The 18620-nt window shown below is 46.9% G+C and overlaps 1 protein-coding gene across 1 annotated transcript in view; it reads left to right on the forward strand.

Annotated features, from left to right (window-relative positions):
- Nucleotides 1-18620, forward strand: part of ADAM19 (ADAM metallopeptidase domain 19) — an 88561-nt gene that overhangs the window by 63324 nt on the left and 6617 nt on the right. The window contains exons 13-21 of the mRNA XM_082453905.1: nt 2928-3017; nt 5427-5622; nt 6918-7026; nt 8264-8468; nt 9207-9284; nt 9402-9510; nt 10548-10692; nt 11532-11616; nt 11908-12132. Of these exons, the coding sequence (XP_082310031.1) occupies nt 2928-3017; nt 5427-5622; nt 6918-7026; nt 8264-8468; nt 9207-9284; nt 9402-9510; nt 10548-10692; nt 11532-11616; nt 11908-12132 (1242 nt within the window). The remainder of the gene's footprint in view (nt 1-2927; nt 3018-5426; nt 5623-6917; nt 7027-8263; nt 8469-9206; nt 9285-9401; nt 9511-10547; nt 10693-11531; nt 11617-11907; nt 12133-18620) is intronic.

Below are 18620 nucleotides of genomic sequence, written 5' to 3' on the forward strand. Positions count from 1 at the left end.
ATGCAGCCGGATATATGAACTTGAACCTGGGCCTTATGAGGATGCTTAAAACAACAAGCTCATGCTGTTTGGCCTGGAGAAGAGATGATTGAAAGGAAGGGGATGTAGGAAGTACCAGCAAGTCTGAAAGGGGCTTCTAGGAGGAAGAAGGAGCAGAGCTCTTGGTGTACAAGCTCTTTCCTTCCTTATAATCTTCAGAATGAGAGTGGTGGGCGTACAGCATAGCTCTCTCACGTTTAACAGATGCTTGCTGTTCTGCAGAAAGCAGAACTGAATAGTTTCATATCTGTTTTTTGAAGGATGAAAATATGTAGGTTAACATGCAAAATAATGTGTGGGAGAATGTGTGAGTATTCTACGTATTCAGAATAAACTATGCGGGTGAGATTGAGGGTCTGTATATGTGGGAAAAGACTATTTGATTTTATAATCTTCTCTATGGTTTGACTTTTTCTTAATGCCAGCACGTAACTTTCATAATAAAACAAGAACTAGTTAAAGGCTCACCATCCGCACCACCATGAGTTCAGAGAGATCAGCGCAGACCCTTCAGAAAGGAGAGAGTTGTATTATCACGGAGGGCCCGGTGGGGTTGAAGAGCAGCCTGTGAGTGGGCTTGGCCAGTTGGCTTATATTCAGAGGAGCTTCTCATTCAACAAATATTTACTGAGTATGTGGTACTATGTCATGTGCCAGGGATAGGAAAATAGATAGGCAGAAAAAATAGACATGGTCCCTGTCCTTATGGAGTGTATAGTCCAGTGGGGGAAACACACATTGACCAAATAACTGCAAAAATGTATAAATACAACTGTGGTAAGTGCTAGGAGGGCCAATGGCATGATGCTAGGAGTATGTGTAATGTGAGGGGAACTGCCCTACTCAGGTGGGAGTGTGACCTCTTACCCCATAGCCGAAGGCTGAGGTAGGCGTTAGCGAGAAGCACAACGAGGCCAAGGCACATTTCAGCTAGAGGAGGAACCGTGCCTTAGGTTGAGAAGAAACATGGTGTGCTAGAGGGGAGGGAACACAGGTCTACCTGGAGCCTAGGGTGGTAGGAGATTCATGGAAAGAAAGTGCCCTTATTCCTTCTCTGAGGGGGAGACAGGTGGATGAGCATCTGTAGTCAGGTGGTGGCATGTGTCTCTCCAACAAGCCAGACCTGGACAGTGATGGTTATGATATGGTTAATAAGCACGGGGTGGGCCCCAGGCAGACATGGCTTGAATTCAGCTCCAACACTTGCCAGGTATGTGCCTTGACCAGCCACTGGACTTGTCTGAGTTGCGGTTTCCCCTTGTGTGAAATGGGCATAATTGTGCCTCCTAATCCTGCTGTGAGGGACCCATGGATGGGTCTGTCTCTATAGTAGGAGTGTGATAGGGACATTCGGAGTCACTGGGCATCTCATCATCTTTTTTTTTTTTTTATTTTATTTTATTGGAGTATAGTTGATTTACGACGTTGTGTTAGTTTCAGGTGTACAGCAAAGTGAATCAGTTTTACGTATACATATATCCACTCTTTTTTAGATTCCTTTCCCATATAGGCTGTTACAGAGTATTGAGTAGAGTTCCCTGTGCTATACAGTAGGTTCTTATTTGTTATCTATTTTATATATAGAGTAGTGTGTATATGTCAATCCCAATCTCCCTATTTATCCTACCCCTTCCCTGCTGGTAACCATAAGTTTGTTTTCTACATCTATAACTCTATTTCTGTTTTGTAGATAATCGTCATCTTTTTAAAAAAATTAATTAATTAATTAATTTTTGGGCTGCGTTGGGTCTTCATTGCTGCGCGCGGGCTTTCTTTAGTTGCAGCGAGTGGGCTCAGTCGTTGAGGTGTGCGGGCTTCTCATTGCGGTGTCTTCTCTTGTTGCAGAGCACAGGCTCTAGGCGTGTGGGCATCAGTAGTTGCAGAATGCGGGCTCAGTATTTGCAGCACGCAGGCCCTAGCGTGTGCGGGCTTCAGTAGTTGCGGCACATGGGCTCAGTAATTGTGGCGCGTGGGCTCTAGGGCACGCGGGCTTCAGTAGTTGTGGTGTTTGGGCTCCGTAGTTGTGGCTCACGGGCTCTAGAGCGCAGGCTCAGTAGTTGTGGCTCACGGGCTTAGTTGCTCCACGGCATGTGGGGTGTTCCCAGACCAGGGCTTGAACCCATGTCCCCTGCATTGGCAGGCAGATTCTTAACCACTGCGCCACCAGGGGAGTCCCGTCATCTTTTTAAATCTCATGCTGTATGTCAGCAAATCAGGACCCGTAGGGCAGGAAGGAAGAGAGGAGAGCATGGAACCCCTAGAGAAGGGTCCAGGCCAGCGAGGGTTGAGGAGGAGCAGGAGATGGCAAGAGAAGTCTGGGGAAGCAGGCCTGGGGGCTGACATAAATTGTTCAGGAGTTGTTCCAGCATGCCCTGACTCCTGATGGCCTCTTTTTATCAGATAGTAAGGTTTAGGAGTGTGGGGGGCAGGAACTGCAGCAGTAGAAGACATGGTCTCTGGATGTTGTGTTGGGGATGAGAAAAACTAATCACAGAATTTCCATATAACATAATACTATGCTAAAAATCATGTTTTAGAAGAATCCATGATTACAAGGAGAAATGGGCATATTATGTTAAGTTAAAAGCAGTATGGATACTATGATTTTGTAAAGTGAGTATATGTCTACGTATGTGTATAGGAAAGTGCTTAGAAAAATGCAAAATGTAGTTGTGTCAAGTTGTGTGTTACTGATGATTATGCATATGTATATTTTCTACAATGTATGCGTATTACCTTAATGATAAAGCTATAAAGTGATTTTTTGGTGGAGACTTCCCAGGGGCCCGTGGGGCAGGGTAGGGGGTAAAGGCCCTCACCCTGCCTAGTCCCCTGTCTCCCTGCCCTGCTGCCCAAGAGGCTCACGCCCACTCTCACTGCCTCCCCAGGAATGTGATAACCCCTGCTGCAATGCCTCTAATTGCACCTTGAGAGAGGGGGCAGAGTGTGCCCACGGCTCCTGCTGTCACCGGTGTAAGGTAAGTGGCCCTTTCCTCCCTGCCCAGGGTTCTGACCTAACAGTCCAAGACTCTGCTGGGGGGTAATGGCCAGGATTCAGCCTCTATCCTGGGGAAGTGGTGGCATCAAAGTTTCAGAAACATGGAGCTAGAAAGGGCCCTTGAACAAAGTTTACTTTTTTCTATATTGGGCCTCACTGAGTTCAGATCATCCCAGAGGGCTGTGTGTGCCTCCTGGAAGATGGGAGATTAAAAAAAGAAAAGTGTCCAGAAAGAGTAGGCTTGATTTTATTTGGAGCTCATAATAATCTTCATCACAGTTTTGATTAACATTAATGAATTGCTTATTAGGTGCCAGGCATGGTACAGAGAATTTTATATATGTCATCTCATTCAATCCTTACAAAAGCCCCAGGAGATGTGTATTAATATCCTCCATTTAAGATGAGGAAACTGGGGCTCAGAAGGGATAAGTGGCTTCTCTGGGATCACACAGCCAGGAAGAGGCTGAACCAGGTTTACCTGACTCTCTTAATATTGATGTGAAAGATCACATCATTTTTACCACTAATATTACTAGAGGTCTACAGTCTCTTATCTATAATTCTGAAATTTAGGAAGTTCTGAAAACTCAAAAAAAATTTTTTAACTTAACGGTGGCAAAATTTGACCTGAATTGACATGAGTCTAATTATAGTCTTAAAAAAAAAAAAATCACACTTAAAGTGAATATTATATTTCATTGCAGAAATATTAATGTGTGTGATTATAAAGTATAATCCTAGGCCTTGCTGGTGGGTTATATAACATACATATGTAATGTGTATGTGTGTGTGTGTATATATATACACACACACACACACACACACACACACACATATATATGTACATCTGTGTAGTGTCTGCTTTCTAAACTCTGTAAAGTCTGAAGCCCATCTGGTCCCAGGGTTTTGGATAGGATTGTGGACTGTGCTTCCACCTACCACTTGCTGAGGGCTCATTATGTTCCACATACTGTTCAAGTACTTTATTAGAACATTCCTTCTAGCATGACCTTCTAGCAATAACCACGAGAGGGTTATTACTCTCACGGGTGCATAAACACAAGTCCTACTGCTGGTTAAGGAGCTGGGATTTGAACCCAGGCAGGCTGGCTCCAGGGTGGGTCCTGTTCCCCTCCATCTTGCTCTCAGGTGGAGAGATGCATCCTGAGGCCACCCTTGAACTGAGACCGTCAGAAAGCTGCTCAGCTGGCCCATTCTTGCCTTCTGTCTTGGGAGGGCCTTGTGGGTGGCGTGGAGTCCCCCGGGAGCGTGGAAGGGCGCTGTTCTCAGACGTAGCTCTCCTTGCCTGGCTCAGGGGAACTCCCACGCCATGTGGTTTGACTCTAGGATGCACCCAGCGTCCCCCAGGGAGGCTGTGCTAGCTGGGTCAGGTCCTCGAGTCTCAGGCTAAGGCCTGAGAGTGAGTGTGGAGAGCGCCCATCTCCCGGTCCCAGGATTTCAGCTTGGATCTTGGAAAGGAGTTCCTGGAGAGAAGTGTGTGGGAAAAGAAGAGGCTTGGAGTCTGAGACCTTCAATTCAAGCCCTATGTGTGACTTGGGGCAGCCTATTACCCATCCAAGCCTAGGTTCTTTATCTGTAAGATGGGAAGAGTACTAATAACTCTGACCACCCTGGGAGGCTGGAAGACTCAAGTGGAAACTCAGTGTTTACCGGTTGCCCAAGGTGTGCTATTGATGAGGTTATTTCATCTGCAGAATGAGGCCAATAGCAGTATATCTAGCTCATGGATATTGTGAGGATCTCATGACTTGAGTATGTGTAACATACTTAGCCTGGCGCTTGGCTCAGTAATGGGGATGTATTATTGCCAGAGTGCTTTGTAAATTCAAAGATGTATGAATGCTACTCTGTGTGTGTGTGTGTGTGTGTGTGTATCTCTACGTATATATTAGTGGGCTTGACTCTTCTGCCACTTACTAACCATGAGACTTTGGAGACATTATTTAACCTCTTTGGCCTCAGGTTTCGTCATCTGTAAAATAGGGATAATTAAATTACATAGGACTATCATGAAACCTAAATGAAGTAATATTTGTACTGGGCACTTAAGTGGGAGCTCCATAAAGTAGCTGTTATTACTAAAGCACTTAGTAAACTGTAAATTGTTGCATAAATATTATTTTTTACCTACTTCTTAAGACTGCTACGTAGACTTAGCATTTGTGAAAACACCTCGAAACCCTAAGTCTCTATTCATATTAGATGAATGATGGTGATTTGAGCTAATGAGGTCATGTTAAAAGCACTCTGAAATAATGGTAATGGGAAATTCTGTTCCACGAGAGTGACGCTCATGAGCCCTTGCTGGGAGGGTTGAGGGCAGGTGGCAGATTGACCTTTTTTCCCCTCTCGTTCCTCGGCTCAGCTGCTGGCCCCTGGCACACTGTGCCGTGAGCAGGCGCGGCAGTGTGACCTCCCGGAGTTCTGCACGGGCAAGTCCCCCCATTGCCCCACCAACTTCTACCAGATGGACGGCACCCCCTGCGAGGGTGGCCAGGCTTACTGCTACAACGGCATGTGCCTCACCTACCAGGAGCAGTGCCAGCAGCTGTGGGGTCCTGGTAAGGCTCTCCTGGGGGGAATGGCCCTCCTCCCACCCCACTGCTTCCTAGCCAGCCTCCCCCTTCAGGCACTCTGGGTAGCTTAGAATCCTTGGTTTAAAACAGCATCTCCAGATATTACCTTTTTTCAATCCCCTTGCCTCAGGGTAGACTTTCAGGGAGAGGCAGTAGGCAGTGTTCTTCCTAGTTCCTTGATGCTTTAAATTCTCAGAGTGGGTGAGTGGATAAGAATAATCCAACAAAAATGGCAGAGGATGGAGACAGAAAAGGAAATGGAAATGGCCTTAAGCTATAAGCAAATTATAACAACTATGGGATGGGATTTTTTTCATGTATCATATTGGCAAAGACTGAAGAATTAATATAATAAGGTAATAATAATAATACTGTAACAACAAGAACAATAATAATATAGTTGTGGAGGGTGTGGGAAAACAGGTAGGTACAAACCCAATGGAAAGCTGTTTGGAGATACCAGAATTTTAAGTGCACCTGTCATTGGGCTCATCCATACTACTCCTTAGGGATGTATATCCTACATTTGTACTTGCACATTTATGTGAAGATAGATTTACAACGATATTTATTGCAGCATTGTTAGTGATACCAATAACAACCTATAAATCCTTCAGTAGGGACCAATGAAAGTAATTCTGGTACCTCCATACGTTGGGACACAATACAGCTGAATAAAAGGAGGCAGCTCTGTATGTACTGAATAAAAAAAAAAAAAAAACTCTCGCGATAAATTAAGTGAAAAATGCAAGATGCAGACCAGTGAATAGACTATGCTGCCACTCTTTATTAGATAGATTATCTCTAGAAGATACACAAGAATTGTATCTAGATGGTAGAGATAAAATTATCTTTAGAAGATACACTGTTAATTAAGATTGCTTCACCAGGTTGTAGGAAAGTAGGAACTGGAATGACTAGGTAGAAAAAACTGAAAGACATGCTTTATTCTTTAAAATGTTGTACGGGTATTACCTTTAGTAAAAAACCTGAGATGGGACAGGGCTTCTTCATTAGAGAGGAGGCTTAGCACACAAACCTCCCACAGATATAAAACCTCAATAAGGTATAAAGAACTGATGTAAAACCTTTTTCTACGGGTAGGTCTTGAGGAGGTGGGGGTCGAATAACTGATAGGGGTAAAGAAAGAAAAGGCTGAATATTCCCTCCCTTAAAACTTTCTTAACCTGATTTTGCCAAGGGCTAGCTCTGCCCTTTGGGGGCTTCTGACTTCCACTAACGTTGGCTAGTGTACTGATAAATGTTTCTTGCCCACCCAGGAGCCCGGCCTGCTCCTGATCTCTGCTTCGAGAAGGTGAATGTGGCAGGGGACACCTTTGGAAACTGTGGGAAGGACATGAATGGGAAACACAAGAAGTGCAACATGAGGTGATGACCATAGGGCAGACCCCACGAGATGAGGGTGACAAAGCAATTCCTACTCTGTCCTCACTCCCGCCCTCTCAGCAGCTTGGCTGGCCCCAAACTGGGCCTTTAAATAAATCTATTCCAGGCCCTTTTGGCAATGTGCCATTCAGCCCTAAGGAAGTCAGAGGGAGGGCGCGGATGGCAGTGCTTCCTAGAAAGCTGGTCCGACCTCCTTCTGGGACCTTCTTATAGTAGGGCAGGGCATCAGCCCTCTTGGGTCATTTCCACAGGGTACTAATTATACCCTCATCTGAATAGCCTGTTATTCACCCATTCATTCATTCACTTCAAACATCTATCCATCCACCCACCCACCCATCCACTATCTATTGTGGGTCGACCATGTGGCAGATACTGTGCTGAGTACATGGAACATAACAATACAATGTAATAATGGAAATATGGTGAGAGCCACCCGACCCAACCTTAGTGGGTTGAGGTGGTTTCCCAAAGGAAGTTATGCCTAAGCTGAGATTTGGAGAAATTATCCAGTCGAACAGGATGGGGAATGATGCTGGTACATGGGAGAGTGTACCAGGCAGAGAGATGAGTAGAGAAAAATTCTTGGTAGGAAGAACTGATAACAATTTGATATAGTTAAAGTATAATGTTGGGGTGCAGTGGGGAGGGGGCTGCTGAGCAATGAGCCTAGCTAGTTAAGCAGGGACCAGATCATGAGAAGCCTCGAATGCATGGCTAGGGGAGTTTGGACTTTGGCTTGAGAGCAGTTTGGAAATTAGACTCCTATAGGGCAAGACTGGAGGCAGGGAGACAGTTTCCTGGTGTCCAGGTGAGAAAGGATGGAGGTGTGAATTAGAGTAGGTATATAGGAGGGAGGGAGTACGGGAAGTCGGGGATGACACCAGGCTTCTGGCTGCAGCACTTGAGTGCATGGGGACGCAAGGAGCATAAGGGGGCAGGTTGCTCAGGTCAGGCAGTTGTCCTTGCAGTAAAGAGGACTTCCCAAGGCCAGCTCTCTGGCCTCGATCTGCTTGGGGATGAGGATCTAGCGTCTTATCCTTGGTCTCAGTCCACATGGGGTCTTCCCTGCTGAGTCCCTACAGCACACGCATTGCCCTTCTGCCTCTCCCCCATCCAAGCCTGCTGTCCTGGTCAAGAAAGATTGAAGCTCTTTGGTGCCCCAGCTCTTCCCCTGCCTCTGATTCCATCTCCTTCCCTCCTTCTCTCTCGGGCCCAGAGATGCCAAGTGCGGGAAGATCCAGTGTCAGAGTTCTGAGGCCCGGCCCCTGGAGTCCAATGCAGTGCCCATCGACACCACCATCATCATGAACGGGAGGCAGATCCGATGTCGGGGCACCCACGTCTACCGAGGTCCCGAGGAGGAGGGTGACATGCTGGACCCAGGCCTGGTGATGACCGGGACCAAATGTGGCCATAACCATGTGAGTCCCTTTCTCCAGTCTCACTCAGTCGCTGGGTTGCAGTGACTAAAGTGTGAATCTGGAGCGAGGGTGCCTGAGCTCAAGTCCCAGCTTCCCCAACCTCTCTGGCCCTGTGGCTTGCTTCCTTTATAAAGCATGTTAGTAAGAGCAAGACCCACCGCATAGAATTGTTGTAAGGATTAAACGAGATAATCCCTGTAAACCATTTAGAAGGCTGGCTATTATCTCTTTTGTCCTCATCATTAATTATCTTATGAATTGAGAAATGGACTAGACTAGGAGTCAGGGAAGCCTGGGGAAAATAATGGCCGCTGTCTCAGAGTTAACTATGAGAATGATGTTATAAAAAACATTTGAAGCACTTGGTATACTACCTGGCACAAAGTAGACAGCTGTCACCATGGTCATTATTTTTACGTATAATATTTCAATTAGTGCATATTAATATACAATTAAGTAATTAACATATCACCAACATACAGTAATATAGAGTGGAATAACACATATTTATTAAAAATATAATATTTGGTTTTTTCTCCCTAATCACACAAGTGATAGCAGAATTTAGTTAACTACCATCCTGTCCTTGGCTTTTTAGGTTGTTTTTAATTTTTCACAGTAATAACCTGAAGTAGGCTGCCTTTTTGAGTCCCGTCAGTTCTGAGTGCAAAACTCCAGTCTCCTAATTGCCAACCAGTGTCCCTTCTGTTGTACTGAGCGGCTTCTTCCTCATTACAGATTTGCTTCGAGGGGCAGTGCAGGAACACCTCGTTCTTCGAAACAGAAGGCTGTGGGAAGAAGTGCCATGGCCACGGGGTACGTACGCGTGCCCGGGGTTCTGGGGCTCCTGTGCCATGGTGTCTGAGGGGGCAGGCCCTATGGGAGGCCAGAGCTCTCCAGGGTGCTGACGCCTCTGCCCTGCCCTTGCTCCAGGTTTGCAACAACAATCAGAACTGCCATTGCTTCGGGGGCTGGGCCCCGCCCTTCTGCAACACACCGGGCCAAGGGGGCAGCATCGACAGCGGGCCCATGCCCCCCGAGAGTGAGTGCCCGGCCTGCGTGGGCCTCTGCCCACCTTTGTGAGGAGGGGTGGGTGCCATGGGGGAGGGTGGCATGATGCGGAGAGATAATGAGTCAGCCTCACTATCCTGATTTTGTAGATGAGAGAACAAGAGGGGCCGAGTGGGAGGAGTGGCCCAGGCTAGCAGCCGGATGTGGGGCTCAGCCTCAGTTGCTTTTCCTCTGTCCCTTCTATTGAGGGGCGTGGTTCTGCTTAGAGAGAGATTAAGACAGACCACAGGTTACTGAATAATCACATTCTTTCTGGGAGCGGTGGTGGCGACTACCCCTTCTCGGCCATCGGCCACTTAAAAATAGTCGTGAACCTAGGGCACATTATAGTGGCTCAGATCTCCTTGGATGAACAGAGCTTCAAATGAGGAACCAGAAACTCAGATAATGTTACAGTTTTTTAGTGGAAATCTAAGGGATTCTAGCTCTTTGGTTTCCAAGCTTTTAAAAAGTAATAGAGAACTTCTTTTTTTTTTCCAAGGAAGAAACCTCAACATATAAAACATAAAAGTAGTGTGTCACTGGTCTATATATATTTTGTACATTTAGATTTATAATTTGTGAGAACATTGAGGCAGTTCGGTGAAACCAAATATGCAATTGTGGATTGTGTGAAAGTTCTAATCTTAGATCAATCTATGACTCTCAGTGTTTTGTGTTGGTTGCTTTGTGTCCAGGAACATCATGATTCAGGCTGAAAACTAGTGGTAAATAATAATAGAGCTGAAACTCCTTGCCTTAAAAGGCACTCTCTTCAATTAGGCAGAAGTGGCCAGAGAAGCTTTATTATGAGATCTGTGCCAAGCAAGTTGACCTGGTTGTTTAAGCTAATATTAGTGGCTTCCCAGTGGGACATAATGTGTGTTTTTTATTATAGTTTTTAAGTTAAAGTAATACAAAGTAAATGAAGATCAAATATCTGAAGAGTGTCAGGAATACATTATTTGAAATCCACAGCTAAAGCTCAGACCGCTTCTAAGTCTTTCACTTGGGTTCTATTTCTGGAAGGTGCTGGTCCTGTAGTGGCCGGAGTGTTTTCGGCCATCTTTGCTCTGGCGGTCCTCATGCTGATGTACCACTGCTGTAAACAGAACAACAAACTGGGCTACCTCAAGCCCCTAGTCCTCCCTTCCAAGTTGAGGCAACAGTTCAGGTATGATGGGGTGCCGTGAAGGATTTGGGGTCCACTTGGAGATCACAGAGCTTTCCGTAAGCAGTACCTGGTGAAAAAGTTGGTGGTGGTGGGTCTAATTCGGGGAAGGCAAATGCCAGGTACACACCGCCCTCTCCGCTGCTGCCATGCTCCTTGACCGTGGCAGACATTACTAGCTGATTTTTATTAATAAGTAAGCTCGGCTGAGCCTGGTCATCACTTCAGAATCTTTCTCAGCAGAATGCCCCAACCAATTGAAGTTGGAATAGAAATGAAATCTCTTTGCTAGCGTGTATCTAATTGATTTGCTCCCCATTTTAAAGGGCAGGAAACTGAGGCAACAGAGAAAAACCGACTAGCTCAAGTCAATCACAGGGGTGGCTGGACATCAGCTCAAGACAGAGTAATTTTTTTTCCTAAGCGATTCATTCCTTTGGATATTGAAGGTGTAGAGTCTCTGAGTCCTGTATTAAATGACATTTTTTCAGGAGGGGATTTTAAATCCCAGGTCCTCCTGGAACGATGCCTGAGGGAGATTGGTTGATGGCTGGTGACATCCTTGTCTTCTTGGGGGAGAAAGGTCCTAAAAGGGTGAAGGAAAGGTGCTGAGGAACACTCTGCTTTGTATGAGGCCAATTGTCTTTCCTTGGGAGTTTTCCATTGGCCACCGTCTCCATGCCTAGGGAGCTGGGGTTCAGGAGGACCCATCCCACTTCCACCAGAGCCGACTTGGGAAGACTGAGCTGCTCACAGCCCTGCCCCGGTCAGAGGGATGTCAGGCACCGATCCTCAATGAACAACAACCCCTTTACTCTTCCCCTCTCCTTCCTTGTTACTAGTTGTCCCTTCAGGGTGTCTCAGAACAGTGGAACTGGCCACGCCAACCCAACGTTCAAGTTGCAGACACCCCAGGGCAAGCGAAAGGTAAGGGCTTTGCACCATGAACTTTGCTACTTTAACTTTGTCCCTCAGGACTCTGCTAGATTTTCCTAAGCGCCTCTGTGGGCCCACGGGATTGGTGATAAAAGACACTTTCTTGGCTTGAGAGATGGTCAGCTGGTTCTGCCATCCCCTAATGACTTTAAACGTTGCATCTGACCTCTGGGATCCTAGGCCTCTGTGCATGCCAGTGAGACACACAAGACCACCCCTGAGTTTTTAAGTGCATTAAGGGTTCCTGTGTCTCAGGCGTTGTTCCTCTTCTTATGCCTACAGGTGACCAACACCCCTGAAACCCTACGGAAGCCCTCCCAGCCTCCTCCCAGGCCCCCTGCGGACTATCTGCATGGTGGGTCCCCACCTGCGCCATTGCCAGCGCACCTCAGCAGGACTGCTAGGAACTCCCCAGGGGCCGGACCCGCAGTAGAGAGGAAAGAATCATCCAGGAGGCCTCCCCCAAGCCGGCCAGTGCCCCCCGCACCGAAGTGCATCCTCTCCCAGGTAAGTGGTTTCTCAGCAACCCTGGGCCGGGGGCATCACTTTTCAGGCCGTCAGCCACGAGGAATGACAGAGGCTGGGAAGAGGGAGCTTGCCGACTCATGGGCTGGCTGCCTTCTCTGCCTTCTGGTAGATACAGGGCACACAGAGCGTGAGGGTGATGAGCGTGAGGAAATACACTACCGAGGACTTCCTCCCTGGTTGGCCTCTTCTGTGACAAGGCACGACCCACCTTCCACCCCAAATGTTAATGTTCAGTTAATGTTTCAGTTCCCCGTGGTCTCTTTTCTCTCCTCTAGGCCTTTGCAAATGTTGTTTCCTCTGCCACATACACTTCCTTTTGCATGGCCGGCTCTCGTTCATCCTTAGATCTCCTCTTAGATGCCACTTCCTCTAAGAAGCCTTCTCTGACCCCCAAGCCTGAGTTTGGTGCCTCTGTACTTCTCTCATCATAGTACTTATTCCACCAAATTGTGCCTCTCGGTATCTTGCACTAGTCGGGAAGTCTTACTGAGGGATGTAAGGTGATGCCTTGCTCGTCTGGGAGGCTGGTCAAGGGGCCGGGCCTCTGGTGGGGGTGAGCAGGGGCTGGGCTATCCCCCCACCACTGGCGTTGTTTGGAAGCAGAGCAGCCTGCCCAGCAGTCTGTTCATCCGGTGTGTCTATGCTCTGATGGCTCCAGCTCTACCTTCTGGCAGAAGTTCCTGTAGCACAGACACAGATGTTTCCAGGGTGGTGGCCAGGCGTGGTGCCTTCCAGAGCCGCCTGTGTGTTTTGGGTGTGGACCCCCTCAGGTGGGGTAGGGGACTTGCCCATTTTCCTCCTGGGACTGCTGTTCTTGGGCACGGTCCAGAGGGCTCCCTGGGGCCCAGGCTGTCTCTGCCCCTAAGGACCGTGGTTGGCTCCAGGTCTCGGGGGGTCCCTGGGACATGGCAGTGTCGTGGTTTAGCAGAGCCGAGAGCATCAGTCTTGGTTCTCTGATGATGCGAAGCTGCTACTCTCCCATTTTTCTCATCTGGGGCAGCGGGGGGATAGAAAATTCCATGCAGAAAGGGAAAGGAAAGACTGACAGGGAGAGAAGAGGGAAGGAGAAAGGGAAAAGAGCAAGAGGGGTAGAGGAGAGACGAGGAGACGGAGGGTGCGTTGGCCTCCTCGGGCGGCCAAGACAGCACAGACCGGGTGGCGTAAACAACAGAAAGTTATTTTCTGACAGTTCTGGAGGCTGGAAGTCCAGTAGGCTTGGTTTCTTCTGAGGCCTCTCTCCTTGGCTTGCAGATGACTGCATTCTCCCGTGTCCTCATATGGTCCTTCCTTTGTGTACGTGCACCCCGATGTCTCTCTGTGTGTCTACATTTCCTCTTATAAGGACGCCAGTCAGACCGGATTAGGGCCCACTCTAACGGCCTCATTTCAACATAGTCACCTCTTTAAAGGTCCTGTCTCCAAATACAGTCACATTCTGAGGTACTGGGGGTTAGAGTGGAAACGTATGAATTTTGGGGGGGGGGCACAGTTTAGCCCATAACAGAAGGAGAGGGGAGAGAAAGGGAGGAAGAGGGGAGAAAGCAGCCACGTGCAGACAGGGGCGTGGGAAGAACAGAGGTGGAGGAGGAGGGAGGGAGGGAGCAGTCCATTGAAACCACTGGTCCTAAAAAACCCACACTGGAGGCTTGTTCGGTGGAGCTGGTGTCAGCCTCACCCCAAGGTGCCGAGCAGTAGGTTGGGGGAGGGGTCTCCAGCTGCGGGGACGGGAAGCCTGGAGGCTCCACGTCCTGCCCTGACTCCCACTGTCCCTGGTGGCTGCTGGCGGGAATCCAGAGCCCAGAGGGCCACCTGGCCGGTGGGAGCTATCCCAAAACACAGATGCCAAGCACGGCTTCTGCTGGGCCCCAGGCCCAGAAGGGGGTTTCTCAAGGGCGGGGAGCGGGAGGCAGCTTCTCTGAGCAGGCGGCAGGGATTAAATCGGGGGCACCGCCCCCTTCCTCAGAACCATTCCAAGAAGAGAGTTTCTGCCGCCCTCATTTTCGGTGTTGGGTAGCTGTGTCTCACGGGGTTGAAGGGGCTACCCCAAGGTGGCGGTTTGTAAGTGGAGTAGCCAGGACTTGCACCCAGGGCTGACTCCAAACCCTTCACCACCCTGTGTGTCAGGTCCTGGCTTAGGCCCTGGAGTCCGGAGCTGAGATACCACCTGCCCTGGGGGAATTCACGCTCTCCAGATCTCAGCTCCACCACCTCCTAGCTTGGTGACACGGACCACTCTGGAGAGGTGGAGGGTGAAGCTTCGTAACCTCTTCTATTCTCTCTACAAATGTGTATGAACTTCTACTCTGTACTAGGCAGTGGTTAGCAAAGCAGATGCAATCTCTGCCTCACAGAGCTCACAACTTGCTGGGGAAGAGACTGGTATACATGTAGTGACAGTAGTGGTAAGTGCTATGAAGGAGAGGTTCCGCATGCTTACAAAAAGAGTTATGGGGGACTTGACTTAGTCTGGGAAATCTGGGAAGGCTTCCCTGAGGAGGTGACATTTGAGCTGAGACCAGCCGGGTGAGCAGGCTGTGAGGGGTGGGAGAGGTTCTTGGACCAGGGACCTGCTGGTAGGGAAGCTTTGTGATGGAGAGAGCCCGCAGATGGAAGGAACTTCAAGGCCCCTTTGCCCGGGGCCCATGGAGCTATGATGAAAGGCTGGAGAGCCAGGGGAGGCCAGACTGTGCCATAGGCATGGACTAGGAATTTGGTCTGCATTTGATGGGAACAGGGCAGTGGTGGAGCATGGGTGACATCTACAGGGATTTCCATCTACAGGGAAATTTCCCTACAGATTTGCCATCTACAGGGATCTCACTTTGGGCTACATTTAGGCAAGAGGGAGGCACAGTGCCTGGAAGGGTGCCCAGAGATGCTTCTGAGACTATTAATCTTCCATTGTTTGACCTGGGTGAGGATTTACATAGGTGTGTTCACTCTGATGATTCATCTGGTTGTATATTTATGACTCCTTTCTTTTTATGTATATTATACTTTAATTAAAAAATTAGTTTTAAAGAATGAAAGGCTCACTCTAGCGGCATTATGATCAGAGGGATGAGACTGGGTGCAGGGGTTACAAGTTTAAACAGTGTCCAGAGGAGAGGTGATGGTAGCTTGGAGCAGGGGGGAGACAGCGGTGATGGGGTGAAGCCGATGAGGGATGTGTAGAAGAGAAAATAGACAGGGGAACAGTTGCTGATGAGGGTTGGGAGGGGATGACAAACCCCCCCCCCCACAAAATACACACACAACTGCCCAGTGTCTGGTTTGTGCAGCTTGACTGATGGAGGTGCCACCCCCTGAGGACAGGAGCAGTGGGCCAGAGCGGTTCAAGGACAGTTTCTGCCTCTGGAAAACGGTGCTGGGTGAGGCCCCTGGTAGAGCCGAGCTGGGTCAAAGCAGACGTGGCCAGTGGCATGACCCTGCTCTGGGAGGCCCAGTGTTGCCATGCTGATGAGGCTTCTGCCCAGATCACCCGCCCTGCGTGTGCACTTGCACACACACAAATTGTTCGTTTGGCACAGCAAGCGGCCAAGGGAGCACAGCATTTCCCCACGGCATCCTGACATCTGCCCCCAGCTGTTGCTTCCCCCAGAAGGTCTCTGTCCTGGCCTCCAGCAGCCACTGATTTGACAGCTGTCTGGGCTGGAAGCGTGTGGGATCGCATTGTCCTTCCGGGGAGGGATGGCGCTGGACAACGTGGCGCTTTGGTCATGAGAATCTGCTGCTCTTTTTCATTTCTGCTCTTACTTTTCTGCTGGCTGAGAAGCTGCTTTCAGAAGATCTCTGATTTACTTCCACTCTCTCCCCATGCTTGCCTTTGAGCCGTTTTTATGCTTGCTAGTGAGCTTCTCAGGAAGGGGAGTGATCTAGGACACTAGGCACTGGAACTCTCACCTGTGCAATCAGCTTCTCTCTTGCATCCCACCAGCTTGGGGATCTGTGGGTGGTGGCATGAGATCCATTCTTTGCCCCTTAAAATTTTTTTTTTGATCACAGAATAAATATAGTTATTTAAATTTTTTTGACAAGAGCAGAGTTTTATTATTTTTTCAGCTAATACGTGTTGAGTGCTTACTGTATAGTAGGCACTGTTCTAAAGCTTGAGCTGTATCACTGAATCAAATAGAAAAGGACCCCTGCCCCTGTTTCTGGCAGAGTGGGGGATGGAGAGGCAGAAAATAAAAAATAAGTAAGTTGTATAGTATGGTGGAATGGAATAAGTGATATATACCAAAAAAGAAAAAGTAGATTAGGATAAAGGGGTCTGGGAATGCTGAGTGGGGGAGTGCTGCAATTTTTAAAAATTGAAGTATAGCTGGTTTACAGTGTTGTGTTACATTCTGGTATATAGGAAAATGATTCAGATATATATATGTATATATATATTCTTTTTCACATTCTTTCCGTTATAGGTTATTACAAGATACTGAATGTAGTTCTCTGTGCTATAGAGTAGGTCCTTGTTGTTTATCTCTTTTATATATAGTAGTGTGTACCTATTAATTCCAAGCTCCTAATTTATCCCTCCTGCCTCTTTTCCCCTTTGGTAACCATAAGTTTGTTTTCTAAGTCTGTGAGTCTGTTTCTGTTTTGTAAATAAGTTCATTTGTATCATTTTTTAGATTCCACACATATAAGTGGTGTCATATGATAGTTGTCTTTCTCTGTCTGACTTACTTCACTTAGTGTGATAATCTCTAGGTCCATCCATGTTGCTGCAAATGGCATTATTTCATTCTTCTTTATGGCTAACATTCGCTTGTATATATATACCACATTTTCTTTATCCATTCATCTATCGATGGACACTTAGGTTGCGTCCATGTCTTGGCTATTGTAAATACTGCGACTATGAACATTGGGGTGCATGTATCTTTTTGAATTAAGACATGACACCATAAAACTCTGGATATATGCTCAGGAGTGGGATTGCTGGATCATACAGTAGCTCTATTTTTAGCTTTTTCAGGAACCTCCATACTGTTTTCCATAGTGGCTGCACCAATTTACATTCTCACCCACAGTATAGGAGGGTTCCCTTTTCTACACACCCTCTCCAGCATTTATTGTTTGCAGACTTTTTGAAGATGGCCGTTCTGACCGGTGTGAGATGATACCTCATTGTAGTTTTGATTTGCGTTTCTCTGATAATTAGCGATGTTGAGCATCTTTTCATGTGCTTTTTGGCCGTCTGTATGTCTTCTTTGCAGAAATGTCTATTTAGGTCTTCTGTCCATTTTTTTGATTGGGTTGTTTGTTTTTTGATATTGAGCTGTTTGAGTTGTTTGTATATTTGGGGAATTAAGCCCTTGTCAGTCACATTATTTGCAGATATTTTCTCCCATTTCATAGGTGTCTTTTCATTTTGTTTATGGTTTCGTTTGCTGTGCAAAAGCTTGTAAGTTTGATTAGGTCCCATTTGTTTATTTTTACTTTTATTTCTTTTGCCTTAGGAGACTGACCTAAGAAAACATTGCTACGATTTATGTCAAAGAATGTTTTGCCTATGTTCTCTTTTAGGAGTTTTATGGTGTCATGTCTTGTATTTAAGACTTTAAGCCATTTTGAGTTTATTTTTGTGTATGGTGTGAGTGTTCTAACTATTGATTTACATGCGGCTGTCCAGCTTTCCCAACGCCACTTGCTGAAGAGACTGTCTTTTCTCCATTGTATATTTTTGCCTCCCTTGTTGAGATTAATTGACCATAGGTGTATGGGTTTATTTCTGGGCTCTCTGTTCTGTTCCATTGATCCATATGTCTGCTTTTGTGCCAATAACACACTGTTTGATAACTATGGCTTTGTAGTATTGTCTGAAGTCTGGGAGGGTTATGCCTCCAGCTTTGTTCTTTTTCCTCAGGATCGTTTTGTCAACTCTGGGTCTTTTGTGGTTCCATATAAATTTTATGATTATATGTCCTAGTTCTGTGAAAAATGTCATGGGTAATTTGATAGGGATTGCATTAAATCTGTAGATTGCTCTGGTTAGTATGGCCATTTTAACAATATTAATTCTTCCAATCCAAGAGCATCTTTCCATTTTTTTGAATTATCTTCAATTTCCTTTGCCAGTGTTTTTTATAATTCTCAGCATATCAGTCTTTCACTTCCTTGGTCAGATTTATTCCTAAGTATTTTTATTTTGGATACAATTTTAAAAGGGATTGTATTTTTACTTTCTGATAATTTTATTATTAGTGTAAAGAAATGCAACAGATTTCTGTATGTTAATCTTGTATCCTGCTACCTTGCTGAATTCATTTATCAGTTTTAGTAGTTTTTTTTTTTTGGCTGTGCTGCACAGAATGTGGGATCTTAGTTCCCTGACCAGGGATCAGACCCACACCCCCTGCATTGGAAGCACGGAGTCTTAACCACTGAACCACCAGGGAAGACCCAGTTGTAGCAGTTTTTGTGTGAGTCTTTAGGGTTTTCTATATATAGTATGTCATCTGCAT

Source organism: Balaenoptera physalus (genome assembly GCF_965194825.1).
Source record: "Balaenoptera physalus genome assembly, chromosome: 3".
Classification (NCBI taxonomy): domain Eukaryota; kingdom Metazoa; phylum Chordata; class Mammalia; order Artiodactyla; family Balaenopteridae; genus Balaenoptera; species Balaenoptera physalus.